The sequence below is a fragment of the Staurois parvus genome, unplaced genomic scaffold (assembly GCF_062004578.1).
Source record: "Staurois parvus isolate SC_StPar_1 unplaced genomic scaffold, SC_StPar_1.0 ptg000210l, whole genome shotgun sequence".
In the NCBI taxonomy this organism is placed as follows: Eukaryota; Metazoa; Chordata; class Amphibia; order Anura; family Ranidae; genus Staurois; species Staurois parvus.
In genome coordinates this window covers 1,460,066-1,484,616 of record NW_028318006.1, presented here as the reverse complement: position 1 = coordinate 1,484,616, position 24,551 = coordinate 1,460,066, and the positions used below count along the sequence as shown (strand labels likewise).

The 24,551-nt window shown below is 41.8% G+C and overlaps 1 protein-coding gene across 2 annotated transcripts; it reads left to right on the top strand.

The window, feature by feature from the left end:
- The first annotated feature begins 2,275 nt into the window (after nt 1–2,275).
- GLRX2 (glutaredoxin 2) lies at nt 2,276–21,234 on the top strand. Of its 2 annotated transcripts, XM_089678816.1 has the most exons (6): nt 2,276–2,395; nt 2,609–2,701; nt 12,981–13,058; nt 15,149–15,212; nt 15,367–15,543; nt 20,969–21,234. In XM_089678816.1, exons 2-6 carry the CDS (start codon nt 2,664–2,666, stop codon nt 21,089–21,091), a joined length of 480 nt encoding a protein of 159 aa, XP_089534942.1. In that variant the 5' UTR covers nt 2,276–2,395; nt 2,609–2,663; the 3' UTR covers nt 21,092–21,234. The 2 variants fall into 2 exon arrangements, with proteins under 2 accessions (XP_089534942.1, XP_089534943.1); XM_089678817.1 differs by lacking the exon at nt 12,981–13,058.
- Nucleotides 21,235–24,551: the final 3,317 nt, after the last annotated feature.

Sequence of the window (24,551 nt, the reverse complement as noted above, 5' to 3'; positions counted from 1 at the left end):
ACCATTTTTTCCTTCACGCGAAACCTGCAACTGACTGTGCTGGTATACCGGATCCATTTGAATGCATAGAAAACGCTTTGCATGCATTTCTGATGAAAAAAGGCTCTGGACAGCATCTGGACATGGAACAGTTAAAAAACACTTCTAAAGAAGGCTCCATGTACACTGCAGCTGATAAACTCACGTTCAGGAGATTTTCTGCATTTTTTTTCATCAGCCCCTGAGCTCTCCCTGTTTTCCTATGTGTCCATGTACACATCTTTGTTTACAGTCATTTACAGGCGGTTGAGTTTACAGTAGTTTTTTTGAACACACCAAACTTGCGTTCAGGAGTAGATTTTATCAGCGTTTCAAATGCCAAATGCTTGTAAACATGTGTAAACGCGGCTAACCACGTTTATAAGCATTTGCGTTTGGAAACTTTTTTTAACTCTTCCATTCCAGATGCTGTCGAGAGCCTTTTTTCATCATGAAAAATGCATGCAAAGCTTTTTCCCGGTACTTAAATGGACCTGGTACACCATACGTTGAGGTTTTGCATGAAAGAAAATATGTTAGACACTGCTGCAATAATTTCTGCACAGAAATGAGTCGGAACACACCCAAACACCACAAAAAAAAAAAAAAAAGGCTGCTAATCTCAACACATACTGCTATCTCTGCTTCTGCTTTCTATTTCTCTCAAAATGTCTGAAATAGTTATTTTTTTAATGTTTTTCAGTGCATTCTGGGCATTTTGGAAGGTCTCCTGAGGTTATCTTTAAAAAATGCTTCTAAACGCAAATGCTCATAAACGCGGTATGCAAACGCGGCTAAACAGACGTTTTTTAACCTCGTTTTCCAGCAGTCAGTTTCCATTGTTCAGAAACTCCTGACTGCTGGAAAACGTAGGTTAAAAAACATCTGTTTAGCCGCGTTTGCAAACCGTGTTTATGTGTGTTTATGCACGTTTGTGAGCGTTTGTGTTTAAAAGCGTTTTTTAAAGATAACCTCAGGAGACCTTCCAAAATGCCCAGAATGCACTGAAAAACAGTAAAAAATGAACTATTTCAGACATTTTGAAAGAAATAGAGAGAGCAGAAGCAGAGAGAACAGTATTTGTTGAGATTAGCTATCTTTTTTTTAAGTTGTGGTGTTTGGATGTGTTCCAGCTCATTTCTGTGCAGAAATGATTGCAGCAGTGTCTAGCATACTTTCTTTCATGCGAAACCTCAAAGTATGGTGTACCAGGTCCATTTAAGTACCGGGAAAACACTTTGCATGCATTTTTCATGATGAAAAAAGGCTCTGGACAGCATCTAGAAATGGAAGAGTTAAAAAATGTTTCCAAACGCTTATAAACGCGGTTAGCCGTGTTTAAAACCGTTTGAAACGCTGATAAAATCTACTTCTGAACGCAAGTTTGGTGCTTTCCAAAAAATGACTGTAAACTCATCTGCCTGTAATCGACTGTAAACGACGATGTGTACATAGGCACATAGGAAAAGATTATGGAGAGTTCAGGGCTGCGGAAAAAATGCTGAACAGCTCCTGAATGTGCGTTTATCAGCTGCAGTGTACATGGAGCCTTACAGTGCCATAATATAGAACACATGAGCTGATTTATCCAGGATTACATTGTGCTTCATAGTGAGAGCTGCATGGCTGCACTCATGTCCTAGCCACAGACTTGTATCGAGACCCCCTGTACAGCCCAGCTCATGCCGTACCCCCTGCACAACATAGAACAGGGGGGAGGCGCATCCAAAAGCAATTAACGTCTGGGGGGGGAGGGGGGAATGTATGGGATGTGCATTGTTATGTTTCTTTTTTATGTCCAATAACTATATCCTGTCCATTAGCCATTGAGGTGCTGTATCCTTTCCTTCTGGGGGGGGGGGGGGTTCTTTGGCGGTGGGGGGAGGGAATGTATGGGATGTGCATTGTTATGTTTGTTTTTTACGTCCAATAACTATATCCTGTCCATTAGCCATTGAGGTGCTGTATCCTTTCCTTCTGGGGGGGGGTTGTATGTAGCCACAGACTGCAGCAATTGCCATCTGTATACATATAATACATATATGCAGCGCTGCATATATGTATTACATGTTCTATCTGAGGATTAAGGGGTTCATCCTTTTATGCTAGCAGCTGTTCTTGTTCCTGTGCGCTCACTCTTATTCCTAGTTTTTTATATGCCATCTGTATACAGCATAGACTGAACACTCCTCCTTCATTCCACATGCATGCCTGGCTACATCAGTGTGAAGGATCATGGGAAATGTAGTCTCGTATAACAGGAAGCAAGACTCTGCTGCTGGTGATCATGTGGTCAGAGACAAAACCAATCCTTTCCTACAGGACAGAGCATTTCATGGAGCATGTCCCTGCTGCCTGGTAGATATGGACATCCAAGGTATAATACAGGCTTTGGATGGGGACACTGACAGTGCGTTTACATAGGTCATCTCTAGTGTATGCATGGAAGAGAGATGACAGCTTCCTGCTAACGAGATGAGAATATATTTCAGCACAGGGACAATATATGCCGTATACGTAATCATTGTGTAATGTTTATTACATCCTTCTTGGACCATGTGACTCTTAACGTCAGTCTGTGTCATTACAGGATAACCTGACAACAGCTGATTATATGTTGGAATACTAAGGACTCATTGCATGAGATGCAGATTCTGCCAGCTCTGTACTGTCATCTCTTCAGGTGAGTACACTGGAAAGAAAGAGGCTACTACTGCTTGATAAAGGACAGTACAGGTAAATTGTAACTTTTTATAATTCCCAGGAGATGTTGGAGATCCTGTAGATTCTATATGTAAAATATTTGGAAGGGTAGTTTGTTCAACAGGGGAATCCATATAATTGATTCAATATACAGGGGGCAGCACAGCGGCTAAATGATTAGCACTTCCACCTGGCAGTATTAGGGTCGTTGGTTCGAATCCTAACCATGGCACCACCTGCCTGGAGTTTGTATGTTCTCCCTTTGCCTGTGTGGGTTTCCTCCAGGTACTCCGGTTTCCTCCCACACTCCAAAGACCTGCTGGTAGGTTAATTGGCTCCTGTCTAAATTGCCCCTAGTATGTGTATGTATGAATGTGAGTTAGGGACCTTAGACTGTACACCCCTTGAGGGTTAGGGACTGATGTAATTGTACAATATATATGTAAAGCGCTGTGTAAATTGACGGCGCTATATATGTACCTGTAACAAATACACGTAGCATGCTAAAGAACTGGTGTTGAATTTGTGTTCCAGAGTCTTTTCCTCCCTGCACTCCCCAAGAGTCCTAAAACTTCTCTTTTTATTTTGAGGAAATAAGATAGGCTATTGCTATGGTATATCACATCCAGTCCACAGAGATCTATGCTGGCAGGTGATATTCATATACCGTGGCATTGTAGCCTTGCTATAGCGCCCTGCTTCCTCAGAACATACCGAATTATGGACATTCAGTTACATAGCACAACCAGCTGGAAAAGTGAGTAGGGTGTATATCTGAATCCCTCCATTCATTATGCGCAGATCCTACAGGGTTGTACAGTAAGCCCATATGGATCATACGGCCCAACAACAACAAAAAAATCTGTTTTCTTGGCTTCTTGCATTTTAGAGCTGTTTTAGGGCTCATGTACACGGGGCATTTGAAACCCTTTTCTGACCTCTGGAAACTGACTGCTAGAAAACATAGGCTAAAAACTACAGTTTAGCTGCATTTACCTACTGCGTTTATGCGCATTTAGCCGCGTTTGTGTTTAGAAGCATTTTTAAAAGAGAACATCAGGAGACCCTCCCAATTGCCCAGAATGCACTGAAAAATAGTAAATAACTATTTCAGACATTTTGTGAGAAATAGAGAGAGCAGAAGCAGAGAGAGCAGTATTTGTTGAGATTACCTGCCTTTTCTGGTTGTATTCACTATGGATCCCATGATGAGCATAATGCATAATTTTTGCCTTCATGCAAAACCTGGAATTGACTGCACGGGTGTACTAGGTCCCTTTGAATACATGGAAAACGCTGTGCATGCATTTTTGATGAAGAAAAAAGGCTCTGGACAGCATCTGGATATGGACCAGCCCAAAAATGTGTCTAAACGCAAACTTGCATAAACGCGGTTACAAGTGTTTATACGCGTTTGAAATGCCAGTAAAATCTACTCCTGAACACGATTTTTGTACTTTCAAAAAAATGCCTGTAACCTCAACTGCCTGTAAACTGCTGTAAACGACTGTGTACATGGACACATAGGAAACCATAAAGGAGAGTTCAGGGGTTGCTGAAAAAAACGCCCAACTGCTCCTAAACTTCAGTTAAGCAGCTGCAGTGTACATGAGCCCTTAGGGTTATTTGGGGTGCTGATTCTGAAAATCGCATTGGCTAGAATGCATCCGCTTTAGTTTCTTAGATATGGTCAAATTTTATAATATTTTTTTTAGTCAGTGTTTGAAAGATCTTGCTTCTCAACTTCTGTTCTTTTGTTACCTAGTTTGTGTTTTTGCATACAAGTTAGCAGATATAGTGAGACTGTTTACATACATCCAACTGCAATTTGACATCAGAAACATTGGATTCTATGGTGTAAGTTACAAACTGTATTATGATCACATAAGAAGGTGTATGTACATTACCACTCATTGTTCCATTTTTGCAGATCGAGAACCATAGAGATTATGGCTACTTTTTTATGTGGTTTTTTTTGTGTCTTTCATGCTACAAGGAGATTAAATAAAACACTTTCCATGCTACATGCACAGGAAAAAAAGTTTGTTAGGCCTCTTTCACACAGGCAATCTAATCAGTTTGTTAGGCCTCTTTCACACAGGCAATCCAATCAGCTCCTCCTTTCACTTTTTCAGGTGGACCTGATCATAAGGGCTGTGCGTTTCAATGGACAGGCAGGTGTAAATGGACTGGTTTCCATTTACACCTGCCTAGCCCGGGTCCAATACAGTATGCAAAAAAAAAAAAAAAAACCAGAAGGGAATCCATCCTCTTCTGTTATGGCAGATCAGATTGGAGGGTAGTTGGGTAAAAACATAAAACCGAGTCTGCTTACTCCTGGATGCTCATAGAGCAGAGCAGGCTCTTTAAGTGTCTGACCAGACACGGATGTGTCATTTTCCTGCTCTGCTCCAATCAGCACGGGATCTGTGAGTTGATCCCCTGCTGATCAGAAGGGAATCCACCCCATGTGAAAGGGGCCTTAGCAAAACATTTATATTAAAATTAAGTTGGGTTTGCCTTGACCCATATTGATACTTTTTCAAATTTGCATTCACTTACATTTGACACTCGTACAGTAAATGCAAATTTCATCTGGAAAATGTGAAGTAATTCTTGTAACCAGGGCATTAATGTGTAGATTACTTAATTGATCTTTAAGGTGCGTGTGTATAAACATATAGTCTCTTCTACACTTTTTTTAATTTCTTTTTTTTTCCTTGATGGGTGATCTATAGATGTTGATCTAACATGGGCTGCAATGTTAAAGGATAAGTTCACCTTTCGCAACATGTTACAAGTTACACCCATATTGAAGGTGTAACATGTTACAATTGTACCAGCCCCTGCACCCCCTGGATCTCCCATTGTGACAGCTAGCAGGGGATCTTCTCCCCCCTGCTAGCTGTCACAACCTGAAAAAAAAATGCAGCCGGACAGGAGCGCGTGGGTGTGCTTAGCACTCCTGTGCCTACATCCTTCTAGTCCTATCTGCAAGATCTGAGACAATGCTCTCTATGACTGCTAGTTTCACAAGATTTGGAGTGATATTTTGTGATCTCACTACTGTACTGCTCATTATTCTCCTCTGCCACGAGGAAGCAAAGTCTTTACTGTAATGGCTGCTTCCATAAAGAGACACAGGTCAGAAAAACACATGGAAAGTCAGCAATGAGCCCTTTGCCAGTCCACCTGGAGACTGCTACGTAGAGGGTGCCTGGCCCATAACCTCCCACTATTTTTAGTTTTTAAACCTTTGCCACTGCTGCACCCCTACCCTCACTGCAGCTGCAAGTCTCCACCCCCATCAGTGGCTTCTTTCCCTGCAGGTTCCATCCCGGCCACCGGTTAGACTTTTCTCCTACACAGGCTTACAAGGGGAAAAAGATGCAGCAAAGCAACACACCTGAGGGAGCTAATGGAGGTTAGGGGCAAGATTAAAATACAATGTAGCAGCACAGGTTACAAAATTATATATTGAAGAAAAATAATAAAACTGCTTATGAAGTTTGTGAATATTAAATATATTTGAACCAGACCCTCACGGACATTTATAATTGCTCCTGTCCTGGGTAGTGTAAAATTTTGCATACCCTGAACACTTACTGTACGTTCCCTATATCGTACCATGTAATTCTGTATACTGTGCTGTATGTTCCCTATTTTACACCGCGACATTCTGAACGCTACACTGTACTGTGCTATACCACAGTACGTCATTCTGCATGTGCATTGTATGATCTCTGTTCCACACCATGTCATTTTACACGCTGCAGTGTACATTCACTACTCTACACCATGTCATTCTGCATGCTGTCCTGTACGTTCCCTTTTCCACATCACGTCATTGTGAATGCTGGACTGTGCTGGGTTGTACACTCCTTATACAACACTGTGTCATTCTGTATGCTGCGCTGTACATTCCCATTTCCAGTATGCCTTTATTATCTCCGCTATGTGTGCCACGGAGAAACATGGAGACAATAAAGGCAAGCTGAAAAAGGACCCTCGAATGTAGTGTGCTGAATGAAGGACTGTGGAAAAGGAAAAGTACAGTCTTCGGTTAATTTTACTAGTATCCATTTAATTTAATAATTACTGCTGAAAGCAATGTTGACAAATAGAGGGGGGGGGGTTAAAAAAATAATCCGCCACAGGTGTCTACTACACTAAGTACACCACTGGGGATAAGTCCTCTACAGGCGATACTGGTGACTAGTCCTTTGCCCTCCTTTCCCTTCAAGTGACCGAACAAGAACTGTCAGTGTTGCTCACAAAGAAAAGTCACATTCCAACTGTAGGTATGTCATAGCTTGAGTCCAATTGGTGGCAGTCTAAAAAAAACATAGATTTCTCATTCAAGGTTTTATTTCAAATTGATGCTCACGATGATGTGAATATTAACGTGATTGTAAACCTGTTTATAATAAATAAAACACGTCATGCTTACCTGCTCTGTACAATGGTTTTGCATAGAGCAGCCCTGATCCTCATCTTCTGTGGTCTCCTGCTCCTGGCTTCACCTCTTCGTCGATTGCCCTCCATAGGAAGCACTTTCTATGGGGGCACTTGTGTGGGCTCGACCCTGAACCGCGCTGCCTGCGTCTATAGACACAGACAGCATAGCTCAGTCCCTCCCCACAGGATTTGAATTACAGCAGTAGGAGCCAGTGATTCTCTATCAATCGGCCCTGTGAGGATAGAGAGAGAGCAGAGAGAGTCACTGCTCTCGGGTACAGCTCTGAATTGAGATCAGGCAAGTATGAGGGGGGGTCTGGGGATTCTTGTGGCACAGAAGGTTTTTTACCTTAATGCAGAGAATGCATTAAGTTAAAAAAAAAAACTTAAACAAGAAAATAAAGAGGGTGCAAATGCCTGGCATGTTGCCTTAAAACAATTATTATAAGATTATTTTATAAGATATTATTATAAATAAAAGACACAGGTTTTACTCACAAACCAAGTAGGCAATAGGCATGTAGTTGCATAAACAATGTGAACCACTCTCCACCTCTAACTGAAAAAAGATGGTGTGAACTACTGATGCATTTCGGGGACCCTGTCCCCTTAGAGCGAAGACTCGGACTGGGTCCCCGAAACGTGTCAGAAGTTCACTGTGTGTTTATGCAAGCGCATGCCTATTACCTACTTGGTTTGTGAGTAAAACCTTTGTCTTTTATTTATAATAGTTTTAAACTAATATGCCAGGCGTTTGCGCCCTCTTTGTTTTCATGTTTCTGTGCAGTGTTGGATTTCCCCGGTCTGAGGAGGGCTGCACTGCCATTTCTTTCAAGTCCTGGCTGTGAAAAGTCCATGGGAATACATCTAGAGTGATGGTATCTATTTCTGAGCGCCAAGTGTCACGTTTGACGATCTTCCTATTTGCTAAAAAAAACCCATAAGCCTTTAGAACATGCAAGTACTTTGGGTTCTCAGTTTAATTTAGGTTAGTGAGTCAACATGGATTCATACCTAAGTAGTGGGAGTAGTGGATCAGCCTGTCTTACTGTCATTATTTAAACCTAATTATATATATATTATACAATAACAAAACAAGTTATATTACTGGGATGCAGTTTACAGATATATGAAAGGGTGTAAAATTCTTTGGATTTCAAAGATATAAAACAGTTCATATAGCTTCCTTTTGCAGATTTTTTAGGCACATTACAGTCTCTCCCCATCTCCAGCAAAAATACAGCATTGTTATATCTTCATAACTGTAATGAGCCACTATACCAAGGACCACCACTTCTGTTCCCAGAGCCCTCCGAGGTGATCTTTTCTAGCAGTGGTCCACTTGCCACTTAAAAGTAGAAAAGCCCTCTAGATTTTCAATTCCTGACTTTTTTGTGATCTTGCAAATACGGATTGGGTATTATCTGCATTAATGTGATTTATCTGTTCAGCTGCACAGTTTAAAATGAGAAACTAGTTTGTGTGTTTAGAGGAGAAAAGGTTTTGTCAGTCTGTCGGTGTGTGAGGTTTTGTCAGTCTGCAGTGGGTTGAACAGAAAAAAAAAAAGCTGATTTCCCTATCCACACACTCCATGTGGATGGGGGAATCCTTCCCACTGATTGTATTCTGACAATGGAGAGACTTCCCTGCCAGCAGAATATAATGGTCAGTGTTGCAGGCTATAGCCAGCAGCACTGACCATTGGAGAAAAACCCGACAGACTTGTTGTACAAGTTGATTGCGTTGTGTACAACCAGCCATCCCATTATATGGATCTAAATTTGATCCATGTATGGCCAGCTAGTGGGAGGGGAAAATAACCTGCGTACTTATTTTTAACCCCTTTAAAACTATACGTAGTTGACACTGAGTTGCCAAGACCAATATAGGCGCACAGGTTAACGAACTGGCCTACCTAAGTCATTTGTATCTTATTTTGTAAGGACATATGTTTTGTTATTTTAAACACTATTGTTATTTAAAAAAAAAAAGTTTGATTACAAACTATTTTATTTACGCATAGATTGCACTGTGACAGCTTCAGTCTGCCAGTTCCTGCTGTCACTGTGACATGTTCTGTGCAAGGTTGAAGCTGTCTTGGTTTGATATAAAAAAACACAAAAATCTTGAGTGATCACTATGCTTGACTGTCATGATGGTTACCTATCATGCTGATTTGGTACCCTGATGTTGGTGTTGTGTGCTCCTAGTTCCAAAATTGAACAAATGTTAATAATCTCACAGCACAGGCAATCTTATTTAGGGCCTCATTGTTAGGCTGTAGTACAGCTTTTATGAATGAAGCAGCAAGGCAGAAAGGATGGCCTGTAAGCTATATCCCTTGTGCTGATTTTTCTGTTTTTTATTTTGGCCACACCTAGGCTTTAGGACAGGGGTCCTCAAGCTACAGCCCACCAAAGACCTTTATCTGGGCCGCCGGGCCAGCCGAGAAACAAAAAAAAATTGGGAAAAAAATGGAGCCGGCTGGCAAATACCTACGCTGCTCACTGGGTCCTCGGCTGCAAAGACCCAGCAAGCGGCAGCCTGGAAGCCCCGGATTTCACCTGCTGCAGCCAGAGGAGCAACAGGAAAGGAGGAAAGCACACTAAACAGCTACAGTGCATTGTGGTGTCCAGTACGTTACAGTGTACAATGCATTGCGGTGTCCAGTGCACAATGCATTGCAGTGTCCGGTGCATTACACAGTACAATGGATCGGTGTCCAGTGCGTTAGTGTACAGTGCATTGCGGTGTCCAGTGCGTTACAGTGTACAGTGCATTGCGGTGTCCAGTGCGTTAGTGTACAGTGCATTGCGGTGTCCAGTATGTTTCAGAGTACAATGGATCGGTGTCCAGTGCGTTAGTGTACAGTGCATTGCGGTGTCCAGTATGTTTCAGAGTACAATGGATCGGTGTCCAGTGCGTTACAGAGCACAGTGCATTGCGGTGTCCAGTGCGTTAGAATACAGTGCATTGCGGTGTCCAGTGTGTTACAGTGTACAGTGCATTTTAAATATTTTATTGCTTTTTCCTGTTTTTTTTGCACTACAAATAAGATGTGTGCATAGGAATTTGTTCATATTTTTTTTTTTTCTTCAAACCATAGTCCGGCCCCCCAACAGTTTGAAGGTCCGTGAACTGGCCCCCTGCTTTAGAACAATAGTGCTGAAGTGTTTGTTCTTTCTGGTGCCTGCAAGTACCTGTGCTATGACTGGTTCACACCTGAATCGCACAAGAACACATTCCGTGTTCCTGTGTGATTCAGTTCAGTGCGATTTTCAGTCATTCATTTGAATGGGCTGAAATCACACTGGATCATACCAAAAATAGTGCATGCAGGTACTGTAGTACCATGTGATACGGTGCTCACAAACGCACTGCGTTTACGATCTGCATTTTGGGTTTCTTTAAGAATGCATTGACACAGTGCGTTTTGAACACAGCTTGGGGAAAACACACAGAACACGGGTTTCCAACACCTCATTCTGGTGTGGAGAGGTCCTTGGTCTTCATATCCATCTCTGTATCCCATGTTGATGTTCATAAGATCTTATATCCATGCTTTATATGTAGAATCTCTGTACACCTCTTCAAGTTCAATTTAGTCTTTATTCTGCTTCAAACATGCTGCAATAGACGGTGAAAAAGTGTGAATATGCTACAAAAGATGGTCATAGAGTGTGGACATGCTGCAATAGACGGTCAAAGGGTGTGACTATGCTACAGGAGATTGTCAGTGTGTGTAGATAGTACAGATGATGGTCAGAGAGTGTGGACATGCTACAGGAGATGGTCAGAGTCTGTGTACATGCTACAATAGACAGTCAAAGAGTGTGAATATGCTACAGGAAATAGTCAGAGTCTGTGTACGTGCTACAGGAGATGGTAGGAGAGTGTGGACATGCTACAGGAGATGGTCAAAGAGTGTGCATATGCTACAAAAGATGGTCAGAGACCGTGGATGTGTTACAAGAGATCAGAGGGTGTGAACATGCTACATGCAACCAAAAAATGGGTCCAAATGGAACAAGCATTCATGGAGATTCCTTTTGGAAGCCTTCTGTGGCTACTCCAGGAGATCCATAAACTGTTGTTTAGCCACCCAGTGATTGGTACCACTCTTAAACTTTTCCAGAGAGATAGGCGGCCGATCCTTTCTGATCATGCTATGTCTCGCATGACCCCAGTGATTGGCCATCCCTGCTTTTCTCTAGGCCTTCAGGAGGGGATATTTCGCTGTCTACGCTTCTCCCCTTCTGGGAAGCAATGCAGTTACAACATTTTCTTTCTCATCTATGTAGTAAACCACACTCCATGGCCCTGCTTACTCAATTTGAATCCCTTTGCTTAGACGCACCAATGCAGCATGACTTGTCCCGCTCGCATCACATGCTTGCTAATCCACCGGAAACTTACACCCCGACAGTCTTTACCAAATGGGAATAAAATAGAACTAAATATGATTTTTAAAGTAAAACAAAAAGAATCCTGCAGATGACTTACAGGGCCTCCATTGCATGTTCCATACAGCAAGCGTGCTACAAAATTCTATCTAGGTGGTACAAGGTCACTACAACGTTACATAGACTCTTTCCAGATTGAGTGATGAGGGCTCGATGCTTCACAAATATTTGGGCCTATCCAAAATTACACCCTTAGGGGATCACCCATGCAATATGATTCTAGTGCGGACCCAAAAAAAGGGTCCTGCACCTTTTTGGTATGGCTCCAATCGCACCGCACTTGATCGCATGTGATTTGCACAGGTTCCTGTGCGGATCACATGCGATGTACCGCACCGCATTAGTGTGAACCTAGCCTCAATGTCCACAAAAAAGTGTAAACACTCTTTAGACATTTACTCCCAATTTTATGGCAAAATCATGTATTCCATTATTTGGAAGACCACAGTTCCACCACTCTCCCTGTGGTTTGCCAAGACTGAAGAAACACATCGAATGGAGAAATTAGTGGCTGCAGCCAACAAAGAGGAACAATGCTGCAATTGATGGTTCCAATTGGCCAATTTCACTCTCTTCACAGATTTGTTTTTTTCTTCATCCCTCTTTGAGTGTCTTTTTCCTTTCTTCTTTTGCTAGTGTACTTTCTTGCTTTTTTTTTTTTTTTTTTTTTTTTTTTTTCTCCTACTACTACCTAACCTAGTCGAAAACACAGAAACCTCTTGTGTGAAAAGGTGTGATACATCAGTCTATGGGAGGATAGTTAGTTTAAGTCCTTCAGTTGACTTGTTCATGATTTGTACATTCATTCTTACCAACACAGTTTTGTTTTGTCGGATGTACCTATAAAAATGTAAAAGAAGAAAAAAAAAAAAAATTGTGGACGTGCTACAGGAGATGCTCGGAGAGTGTGGATGTGTTACAGGAGAGGGTAAACATATTAAGAGGAGATGGTCAGGTGTGGTTCAAGACTGGGAAAACACTGCAAGAGACAGATCACTGTCTTTACAGTCTCTATGCAAATTAATGCTTCCACTCCCACTGACTGCTTGGGTTTTTAATGCTGCATTGCAAATACCCAAGGGCCACATGTGACCTCGGGCCACAGATTGGGTATAATGGAGTAAGGGTGTATTTAACAAACTGTGCTGTCTTATTTCAGCTAGACTAGGAGCAATGTGCATAATTAGACTTCCAATCTCATATCACCATTGCTAATTATAAAGCTTACATTGGAAAACCCTATTCATAACAATTTCACTTTAATAGACACCATGCTGTATTTACACTGAGCACATTCACACATTTTCTATGATCTAATTAAATTTGTATTGTTTTCAGGAAAATCTGCTTGCTGAAATCAAGAGAGGCCTCATTTCATTATCCGCAAAAGAGATTAACAGCTTATTTTGTAAAAAGGTGACGTAAACATTGCCCCTGTGGACAGTTTAGGTTCATTTACTAAGGTTGGAGAGTGCAAAATCAGACTTGCTTCTGCAAAAAAAACAGTCATTTACTTTGGCAATAAAACCTGGAAGCTGATTGGTTTCTATGCAGAAGCGAGCCTGATTTTGCACTCTCCAGCTTTAGTAAATAAACTCCTTTGTGTCTATGTATATTATATATGTGTAACTTGAATTAAGTGGTATTAACCAGCTGGTGACCGTGCACGTTGCAGCATGACCCCACAGATGCGTGTGAGGCACGATTCTGGGAGGACGTCATATGACGTCCACCAAAATTGACAAAATTCCCACCCAGCCATCATTTTGCTATAGGCTGGGCGGGACTTTCATCAATCTGGGTGGATGTCATATGACATCCTCCTAGATCACGCCTCACGTGTGCCTGTGTAGACGCACTACGGTGTGACAAAGCCGATGAATGATGAATGTACTGGCCCTCTGCCAGTACCATGTAACCGCTGTGACCAATCACAGCAGGTCACATGTCAATTGTAAACAATGGATGGTTTCCTTTCATGTTTTCCATTGTGTTGCTAGCTGTGACTGGTTACAGTGATCACAGGGTACAGACTGGGCCTGATCACTTCCCCAGAGTAGTACAATGTTACTATAGCAATGTTATATTGTGTGTGTGTGTGTGTGTGTGTGTGTGTGTGTGTGTGTGTGTGTGTGTGTGTGTGTGTGTGTGTGTGTGTGTGTGTGTGTGTGTGTGTGTGTGTGTGTGTGTGTAAAAAAAAAAAAAAATTTTGGCCTAAGTTTCTGAAGAACAATTATTTATTTGCTTATTTTTTATAACCGAAATGAAGAAAAACCTGGGTTTTTTTTTTTCTTCAAAATGTTTGGTCTTTTTTTTTTTTGTTAAAAAAAAAACTCAGTGGTGGTTATATACCACTAAAAGAAAGCTCTATTATTTTTTTTTTTTGTAAAAAAAAATGATAAAAATTTAGTTTGGGTACAGTGTTGCATGACCATGCAGTTGTCATTCAAAATGCAATAGAGCTGAAAGCGGAAAATTGGCGGAGCAGGAAGGAGTAAAAGTGCCCAGTATTGAAGTGGTTAAACTCAGATTTAATATTTTGCAGCTGACCAATTCTTAGATGTGGCAGATGCACTAGTTTTTCTTTTTTAGGCTTTTTTTCATTTATTTTCACCTGTTGATCTAAATGAGTAACACACTTTCTGTCATAGCTGTCTCCTCTTATTGAAGGAGCACCAGAGACTCCTTTGGACAGCAGCATTGTCAGCCTGGGGGAGGTTGTGTTAGATACACTAGTAGATTTAGATGGAGTTGACTAAGCCCAAATATTCATATTTTGTTTTTTTTTGTTTTGTTTTTTTGTTGAACCTGCGGGTTGAACGAAAAAAAAAAAAAAAAAAAAGAAACTATCCAATTCCCTCATCCACACATTCAATGTGGATGGGGGAATTTCCCTGCTGTTCTATTCTGTTCTGGCAGCGGGGAGTCGGATTACAATGACCCGTGCTGCCAGCTATAGCCGGAGACACTGATCAATCGGCAAAAGCCCAACAGGCTGGTTGTGCAGAAGTCAATCGGTAGTATCCCTGCCTGAATTCCCTGTCTCCTCATCTCCATAATATAAGGGGAAGGTTTACCTGCAGCATTACACTTGGGTTTCCTTTTGGGTAGGCTTGTGATTATTTTAAGCCTATTTATACAAGTGCATTAGTACATATGTAAATTCTGCATTTACTGTATATAACAATTTTATATGTAAATTTAAGCTCTATGAACAGCAGAGTAAAGCAGAAACATGATAAATATATAATTTTTTTTTTTTTCTTTTAAGATAGACCTTTTATGTTACAGAGGATGGTGAATGCATGCAGAAAATGTTTTTTGTCAAATCACTGGTGAAAATAGTATTCTTCCATTAAAATTGTCCAGTCACTTAACAATAATAAACTGTTGGAACTGAGTGGTGAGGGAAAGGGGAATTTTCAGTTCATATAATGAATTCAAATTGAAAAGTGGCAAATATTTTCAAACTAAACATTTAACAATGTCAAATAATTATTTTCCAGAATGGGAAACTATATCTCAAATTCCACAAATTTGCCAAATGACAATGCTGTGAAGTTAATAGAGGTAAGGACTGTAGAGATCCCTGTATTTATTTGTGTGTCTGTATATATATGAGGTATATGTATACATAATCAGCATTTAAAAGGCAGTCTAGTACTATTCACCAGCCTGCTTAGTAACCTAATTATATGAAAATACTGTTCTTTTTTAATTTCAGGAGACCATCTCAAATAATTGTGTAGTAATTTTCTCTAAGACCCCCTGTCCATATTGCACAATGGCAAAAGAAGCATTTGATGATATAAATGTTAATTATAAGACAATTGAATTAGATGAAATAGAGAATGGAAGCCAACTACAATCAGCACTCCATGAGATGACTGGAGCCAGAACAGTAAGTACTGCAGTCATACCAACGTCTCAGCATGGCAAACCATAGGCCTCACCAGAGGGGTAACCCCATTAAGTAGGAAGAAGATGTAGTAGGTGCTGTCAAGCCTCCCCCTTCAGCCAGTGAAGCAGTAACAGTGGGCTCCCCCCCCCCCCCACTTGGTCCACCAGAAAACTTAGGCAGCGGCGCTGTGACGGGAGAGGTGAGCTTCGGGCTGTCAGTGTTTCTCCCACTCGCCTCCCCCCTTGTGAGCAATGTGAGAGAATAGAGAGCGGCTCTCATCAGGTTCACCACCCAGCTTGATGCCTGCTCTGTTTCCCTCTTGGTCACAGTGGAGGGTCAATCAGAAGAAACTAGGGGAGCATCATGGGATATGTAGTCTCAGACAATTGGTGGCCCCATTGTTGTCCACAGGAAGCAGACTACAGCCTCCAGCATGCACTCTGCTGGAGGGGAGAGAGAGAGCCTGGAGCCCGGGAAAAAGCTGAGGGAGTGAGTGCTACAGGAGACAGAAAAAAAGAGAGGATTGTGCTGGGGGAAGCAAGAGAGAGAGCCACACTTCCCAGCACCACCTTAGAGAAAGAGAGAGCCATGCTGCTGACCAGCACCACCGTAGAGAGAGAGCCACGCTGCCCGCCACTGCCAGGGTGCAGACGTGCTGCACCACTGACCAGAGCTGCCCCAAGCGACCCAGAGTGAGCGAACATTAAGCCAGAGGGATCACTGCTGCAGTTTTGCTGTGTCTGGTAAGAGGGCCTGATGGCCATTACCCATGCTAAGGACTGAGCCATTAGGAAGTGCCTAACCTGCTATCCTATAGCTCTACTATTGCCTGCAAGCTTTATTGATAGCCGCAGCATGTGGCAACAAGCTCCAATGTTGGGCTGCTGGCCCGAAAATGGAGGGGTGTGACACCATGTCTTACTGCATCAGGTGACACCTAGTGACACCACTGAATATAATGGATGTCTCAAATTAATAATTACTACATAATAGGATCATAAGGATACAGGATTCATGTAAAGTTTACATTATAGCTAAAATCCAGTCAGATATAAAAGAAAAATCAATGCATCTACCTATTTAGGTATGCATTATTAAAGCTTACCTGTAAGTTTTTGTTTTGGTTTTTGAGATGCAGTACCAAACCCATTAGGTATGTGTAATAGTGTTTATCCCACTATCTGCAGGTGGCTGCTTTTTAAAAAAAAATCATCGCAGCAGTGTTTCCTTCACAGCCGCCAGATATTACCTTGAGCAGCTTTCTTCCGGCTCTGTGAAGATGATCAGCAGTGGCTGCTCCTGAGGAAGGTTGCACTACTTGTCTTCCCCCTTCTGACCTCTCCACTGTTCATAGGACTCCTGCTATTATTGTTCCACAATGCATCATGTCTTGTATATGGAGGAGGAGCAGTTGAATAACAGTATCACCCCTGCCCATTCACAGAATGCACTTCATTATGGGAATGTAATAATATGAATGGCAGAGAGGGCAGAAGCAGGCAGGTGAGCAGTGCAACTTTTCTCTGTAGCAGCAGCTGCCATTAACCTTCCTGCAGGAAGACTGCCGCTCAGTGCAGTATCCTAGGGCTGTGTAGGAGACACTGCAGGGATGATTTTTAGAAGAAGCAGCTATATACAGGTAATGGGATACACACTCTTCCACATACCTAATGTGTTTGTTGTTGTATCCCAAAAAAAGATAATGTCAGCATTAAATTTAGGTTTCAACCAGTACTATACAAGTACCTGAATTTGACTTTCTATCAGCCTTTTGTAATACCCTGTACAGTAGCACTGAGAGGAGGGCCAGAAGTAGCACTTGGAGCCAATCAGGTGTGCTACATGCAAATGTGCTAAAAAGGAACATGTTTATAAAGGAGGAGCAGAACAAGGACCTAATCCTTCTGCCACTGATTCTGTTTCACTTTTGAGCCAGCAGAGTGGAGAGGTGACACCACTGGCCCATAGAATTCATACATTTTTTTTTCTCACAGCTTAATTGAACAGGCTGAAGTTAGAAGTGGATTGGCTACTATGCAGAGGTGCACCAGATTGTGCACTCTCCAGTTTTTGTAAATCAACCTCCATTAGTTTCCTATTACTTATCATATTTTTACATTCTAATTACAATTTTTAAGATTTCATATTTACACAATTTAATGTTGTGTTGGTAATGTTAGTACTGGTATATCACTAGTGGTGTATTTTGGTTTTATGTTGCCCTAGGCAAGACTAAAATTTTTTCTACCCCTTCCTGTTTAAGAGTCACCCCTTCCAGACAGGAGGGGGGGGGGAGTTACAGCAGGGGGGTTAGCATGACCGGAGGGGGGCAACAGGACATGGGGAGGGCAGCATTACAGGGGCCGTGGGACAGGAGGGGGGCAGTGAGACAGGTGGGGGGGAGGGGGGGGCAATGGGACAGATAGGGAGCAGTTGGAAAGGAGGGGGGCAGCATGACTGGGGAGCAACAAGACAGGAGTGGGAAAGCACTAGTCCCCCAAGCTCTTACTTTTCCAGCAGCGGCTCCTCTGGATGGTGTCAGGATCTGGTGCCAGGAGCGGTAGCTGAGCCTGTGTCCCATCTCCACCAGGATCTCCAGCGGCAGCTGCAGTTAGGAGTGGGGCGTCTCCTTCACCCTGACCTCGTCCTCTTCTTTTTACCTTTCCACGGGTCCACCGCACCTCATAAACTGCTTCCCAAGGCAAACGCCTTATTTGCCTTGCGACAGATACGCCCCTGGATACACCCACTCCATTCACATGTACGCGCTGAGGTGAGCTGTGTTGCTGGCCACTAATGTGTATAGGGTACAGATCTGTCCATGACTGTGCGCACACGAGGTGTACATGGGCCTTTTTCTGGTAAATTCCCACATGTAAATGAGTCCCAAGTCAGCTGACTCCTGAAGATCTGTTCACACCAGAATGCTATGAAAACCTCCATGTTTACATGTGCTTTGCAATGGGCTGCATTGCATTTTTACATGCGTTCAGATTCAATTTTTTCACCTTTTATTAACAATTTTTTTCCAAAGACCTGCAATCATGAGCTTTGCATTTACATGCATTTATACACGTTGCATTGCAAAAAAACGCAGCCTACTGCATTCTTGGTATGAAGACTGACCACACCATCCATACACAACCAAATATAATCTGAACCACCAAATCGATTAGTCACATCGATCCTAAAGATTCTATACCCCCTCTCTCCAGTATCGATGGTGGATCCCCAGTCTGTGCTGTTTGTGTGTGTGTGTGTGTGTGCGGAGGGAAGTGTTTGGAATGGGACGGAAGTTATATGATGAGAATGAGTCACAGGAACACAAAGTGAAGCGGATTCCCCTCTCCAGGAACACTTACTTAGTGTAGGGCTCCAGAGAAGGAACAGGGTGGGGGACAACTCCAGACACTGGGCACACTATGGGCTCCCGAGGGAGGAGCTGAGTGCAGAGGGGTGGTGCTTCATCCATAGTGCTGCATGTGGCCTCCTGTCTGATGGTGCTGTGTGAGGGGCGTGTCTGTACAGAGGCCAGTGTGTCTACAGGACAGACATAGTCGGAAGGCTCCTCACCACACACATCAGAAGTCTAACTGAGCTATACACCAGCCATGTGATATATTGAGGGAAGCGGTGCGGAATCAGAGCCGGCCCCCTGGCCAAGTCCACCCCTGCTGCAACCCTCCCACCGAGCCCTGAACCTCTTTTGGATCCCATGTGGCAGAGCACAGGCAGTACCTCACCTGCCAGATGTGTCCCCTCTTCCAGAGGATGGCACTGCTCCCCTGAAAAATGCAGCTTCAGGCTAACGCCTTGTTTACCCCCCGGTAAGTATATTACCTGGTGAGACTTACTCTCCTACACCATTCTGTCTGTCGCTGTATTCCCTCCCCTAACCTGTCAAGTTCAGTTTAGTTTAGAAAAATGTACGGCCAGGCTAGCAGACTAATGTTTCAACCAGAGGGACTATTTTAACCTCCTCCCGCCCACCATATAAGGTAATGACAGGCGGGCGGAGGTTCTCTCGTTCTGGGAGGATGTCATATGGCATCCTCCCACTCTAGCTGCGCATGCGCACCCCCACAGGTGTGCATTGAATGGTGGTGCACTGTGCCTCTGGGACACAGCAGACCACCGATCACAGTAAAGAGCCGATGACACAGGCTGTATCATGTGATCAGCTGTGTCCAATCACAGCTGATCACATGTAAACAGGAAATGCCGGTTATTGGCAGTCCTCTCCTCACACTGACAGTGCATGAGGAGAGGAGAGCCGGTAAGCAGCATTCCTTAGAGGGGACATCGACACTGATCATCAGGACACTGACGATCAATGCCTTAATGATCAGTGTAGCCAAATCCGTAAAAATAAAAAAAACCGAGTGGTAATTTAAATACCACCAAAAGAAAGCTCTGTCTCAAAAAAAGATAAAAAATTTTGTTTGGGTACAGTGTTGCATGACCGCGCAATTGTCATTCAAAGTGTGGCAACGCTGAAAGCTGAAAATTGGCCTATGCAGGCAGGGGATACAAGTGCCCGGTAGGCAAGTGGTTAAACATTGTCTGTGGTTTTTTTGGCCATTACATGGTAGCAAGCACTTATTGCACATGCATTAACAGTGCTTTTCTATTTGGTTTTAGTATACATGAGTGCGAAGGTAAGCATGAAAACAGAATGCACATTGAGCGCTATGACTTATGTCATCAAACACATAGTGCTGACTGCTAGTCAACTCAGGTTATGAGCACCAGTGGCTATTGATTTGAAAAACAACTGTGTAGCAACACTTAGGTCAAGTACCTTTTTATTTTAAGGACACGTCTTCATCTACAGGACTTAAGATGGATATAAGAAGTAAGATGTATTAGGGCTCTGGAATTGCTGATGTTCTCACCTAGAGCACTACTGGGACAAGGGCTTTGTTGTTTAAGTGCAGCTGCTTTGAATACTTTCTTTTCTGTTAATACATGGGGGTGTCTTTTCTAATGAAATGGGAGAAATATTGGTGTTGCCATTGCTCAATCCCCTGTCCTCCTGTCAAGTTTATTGTTCAGCTTCTCTCAGTTTTGGATTAATAAACCAAAACTGCTACATGTGAGTATTTCTGAATCATTCTTCTTAATTCTTGTTCACTTTAATAGTGAAGATGGAGGATCAGCAGGACAGTTGCATAACTTGACAATGGCAATGCTTGTGAAATTTATCTTTAAAAACCTTTTTTTATTTACTGCAGTTTTCATAAATCCACCTGAGAGCCTATGCCTAGTCTGCATTTTAAAAATGTTAGCCTTTCTTCCTTCTATGTTTTTCATCTCTGTAGGGATGTTTTGCTTTATTTGAATGCAATATTATATCCAACACATGTTTAGGCTTGCTCTCAGTTACTAAAGACATACTTCAATTACAAGCTCTTTCTTTCTGCAGGTACCAAGGGTTTTTGTCAATGGAACCTGTATAGGAGGTGGAACTGAAACCAGGAAACTGAATCAAGAAGGAAAGTTACTTCAACTTGTACAACAATGTAACCTCACTGCTACTCGGAGTTGACCACAAAGATGTGCATCAATATTTGTAGAATAATATGCATGATTCTTTTTTGCTTTAAATGACTTTAGCAGGACTTGTTTACAGACTATGTACTAGGTTGACTTTCGGTTGCTTATATGTGCTACTAAAATCTCTTAAAATTAGTTGCAAGACCTAATTATTTCCCATATGGAAGAAAAATATATTTTAAAAATATTCTTCCCAAATATATTGCAATATATTTGAAATGCTACAATTTTGGCCATAATATATTTAAAATAAATAAATATATATATTGCATGTTGAAATGCGTTTTTATTACAAAATATATGAAAAATATTTTTAAAAATATATTTCAAATATACTGTGTCTTTAAAAATACAAATCTACATTTTTGGAATGCATTTACACATATATGTTGAAATGGCTTTTTCATATGTTAAAAAAAATCTGAAGAAATATATTTAAAAAAAATATATTTTTAAAATATATTCTTCAGATTTTTTTTTTTTTTAACATATATTTGTAAATGCATTCCAAAAATATTTTTCATATATTTTGAAATAACGTATTTCAACATGCAGTGTATATGTGTGTATATATTATGTATACATAGACAGGTGAAACTCAAAAAATTTGAATATTGTGCAAAAGTTAATTTATTTCAGTAATGCAACTTAAAAGGTGAAACTAATATATGAGACTCATTACATGCAAAGCAAGATAGTTCAAGCCATGATTTGTCACAATTGTGATGATTATGGCTTACAGCTCATGAAAACCCCAAATCCACAAACTCAAAAAATTAGAATATTACATGCAATCAATAAAACAAGGATTGTACATAGAACAATATTGGACCTCTGAAAAGTATAAGCATAAATATGTACTTGGTTTGGGCCCCTTTTGCAGCAATTACTGCCTCAATGTGGCGTGGCATGGAAGCTATCAGCCTGTGGCACTGCTGAGGTGTTCTGGAAGACCAGGATGCTTCAATAGCGGCCTTCCGCTCTTCTGCATTGTTTGGTCTCATGTCTCTCATCTTTCTCTTGGCGATGCCCCATAGATTCTCTATGAAGGTCAGGTCAGGCGAATGTTCTGGCCAATCAAGCACAGTAATCCCACAGTCATTGAACCAGGTTTTGGTGCTTTTGGAAGTGTGGGCAGGTGCCAAGTCCTGCTGGAAAATGAAGTCAGCATCCCCATAAAGCTCCGCTCCGGAAGGAAGCATGAAGTGCTCCAAAATCTCCTGGTAGACAGTTGCGTTGACCCTGGACTTAATGAAGCGCAGTGGACCAACACCAGCAGATGACAGTGCTCCCCAAATCAACACAGACTGTGGAAACTTCACACTGGACTTCAAGCATCTTGCAGTGTGTCCCTTTCCATTCTTCCTCCATAATCTGGGTCCTTGGTTTCCAAATGAGATGTAAAAGTTGCTCTCATCACAAAAGAGGACTTTGGACCAATGAGCAACAGACCAGGTCTGTTTTTTTCTTTAGCCCAGGTAAGACGCTTCTGACGTTGTGTGTTGTTCAGGAGCGGCTTGACAAGAGGAATATGACATTTGAAGCCCATGTCCAGGATCCGTCTGTGTGTGGTGGCTCTTGATGCACTGACTCCAGCCTCAGTCCACTCTTTGTGAAAGTCCCCAACACTTTTTGAATGGCCTTTTCCTGACAATCCTCTCCCGGCTGCGGTCATCCCTGCTGCTTGTGCACCTTTTTCTTCCACACATTTCCCTTCCACATACCTTTCTATTAATGTGCTTTGATACAGTACTCTGGGAACATCCAACTTCTTTTGCAATTACCTTTTGAGGCTTTCCCTCCTTTATGGAGAGTGTCAATGATGGTTTTCTGCACAACTGTCAGGTCAGCAGTCTTTCCCATGATTGTGATTCCTACTGAACCAGACTGAGAGACCATTTAAAGGCTCAGGAACCCTTTGCAGGTGTTATGGCCTAATTAGCTGATTAGAGTGGGACACTTTGAGCCTAGAATATTGTACCTTTTCACAATATTCTAATTTTCTGAGATTGTGGATTTGGGGTTTTCATGAGCTGTAGGCCATAATCATCACAATTATGACAAAACATGGCTTGAACTATCTTGCTTTGCATGTAATGAGTCTATCTCATATATTAGTTTCACCTTTTAAGTTGCATTGCTGAAATAAATGAACTTTTGCACAATATTCTAATTTTTTGAGTTTCACCTGTGTATATGTGTATATATTGAATATGGCCATGTGGGTTGCTAGGGTATGATACAATGAGAACTCTTAGGTGAAAGATTCACAATACACGATTAGTGTTTGTATCTCTGTGATTAAAGGATGACCTTTTATAGAAAAACAATAAATGTACATATTTTTGCAAAAAAAATGTGCATTTAAATTATGTTTTCCAGCAGGAATCTTGAAAGTATTCCACCCATGACCAGTAGATCCCGTCTGCAGGAGCCCACATTGCACCCATGTCCTCCAGCTTTTAGCCCATATCTCTGTACGGGCTTTCTGTTTGTAAGCCAGACGGTATGTTAATGGACTATGAGAGCGCTCATCATCTCCACCGCAGCCCGCTGGAACTACAAGTCCATCTGCCACAGTGGCAGTTGGTACTTGGTGTATGTTAATTCACAGGAAGCTGTGAATGAATGATGCAGCTGTGTGCTTTTTAAAAAGTGGCAGCAGGTGCGAGGGTAGAAACACCCTGCCTGCTGTCATGGGGGGGGGGGGGGGTGGAGGAAGTGGCTGTATGAGCTGGAACATGTTACATGTTTTGAAGGTAAAATTATCCTTCAATTGTACAATTGAGTGGCTCTGTAATTGTGCATTGCGGAATACATACTACTCTTTCCCCTGCACTCTAGGGATCCCATTGTTCCATGGGTGATTTTTGGTCTGAGTGAGTAAAAAATGACCTTTTAGCTTGGCCCATAATCTTTTAAAGGGTATTAAAAAAAAAAAAGAAAAAAAGTTAAATCTTCCATAAATCTCATGTCCACATATATGCTGATATGATGGCAGGGTTTTCCCCTCCAGTACACAGTACAGATTTTTTGAGGATGCATAACTAAAATTTTTAAAATTCACTGGCAATACCACCTGCTGTTGAAATCTAGTATGCTGCATAGCCATAAAAAACAGAGTTCCAGATATGATTGTGCATGATTTTTCAGCTATTTGGGTCCTCTTGTGTGAACTGGAAACCCATCCTTTTTTTTTTTTTTTATATAGACAAAGGTGCCACAGTAATATCACTATTTTCCTTAATGTTTGTTAGTCGCTATTGCTAATTTTTAAAGACACCTTACTGACTGGAATGTTACTAACTGATTGGAATAGAGCAAATGTGATACCAATTTACAAAAAAGGATCAGATTGTATACCAGGAAACTGCAAACCAGTCAGTCTAACATTAATAGTATGTAATGTATTTGAGGGAGTGGTAAGGGACTCTATACAGAAATCTGTTTAC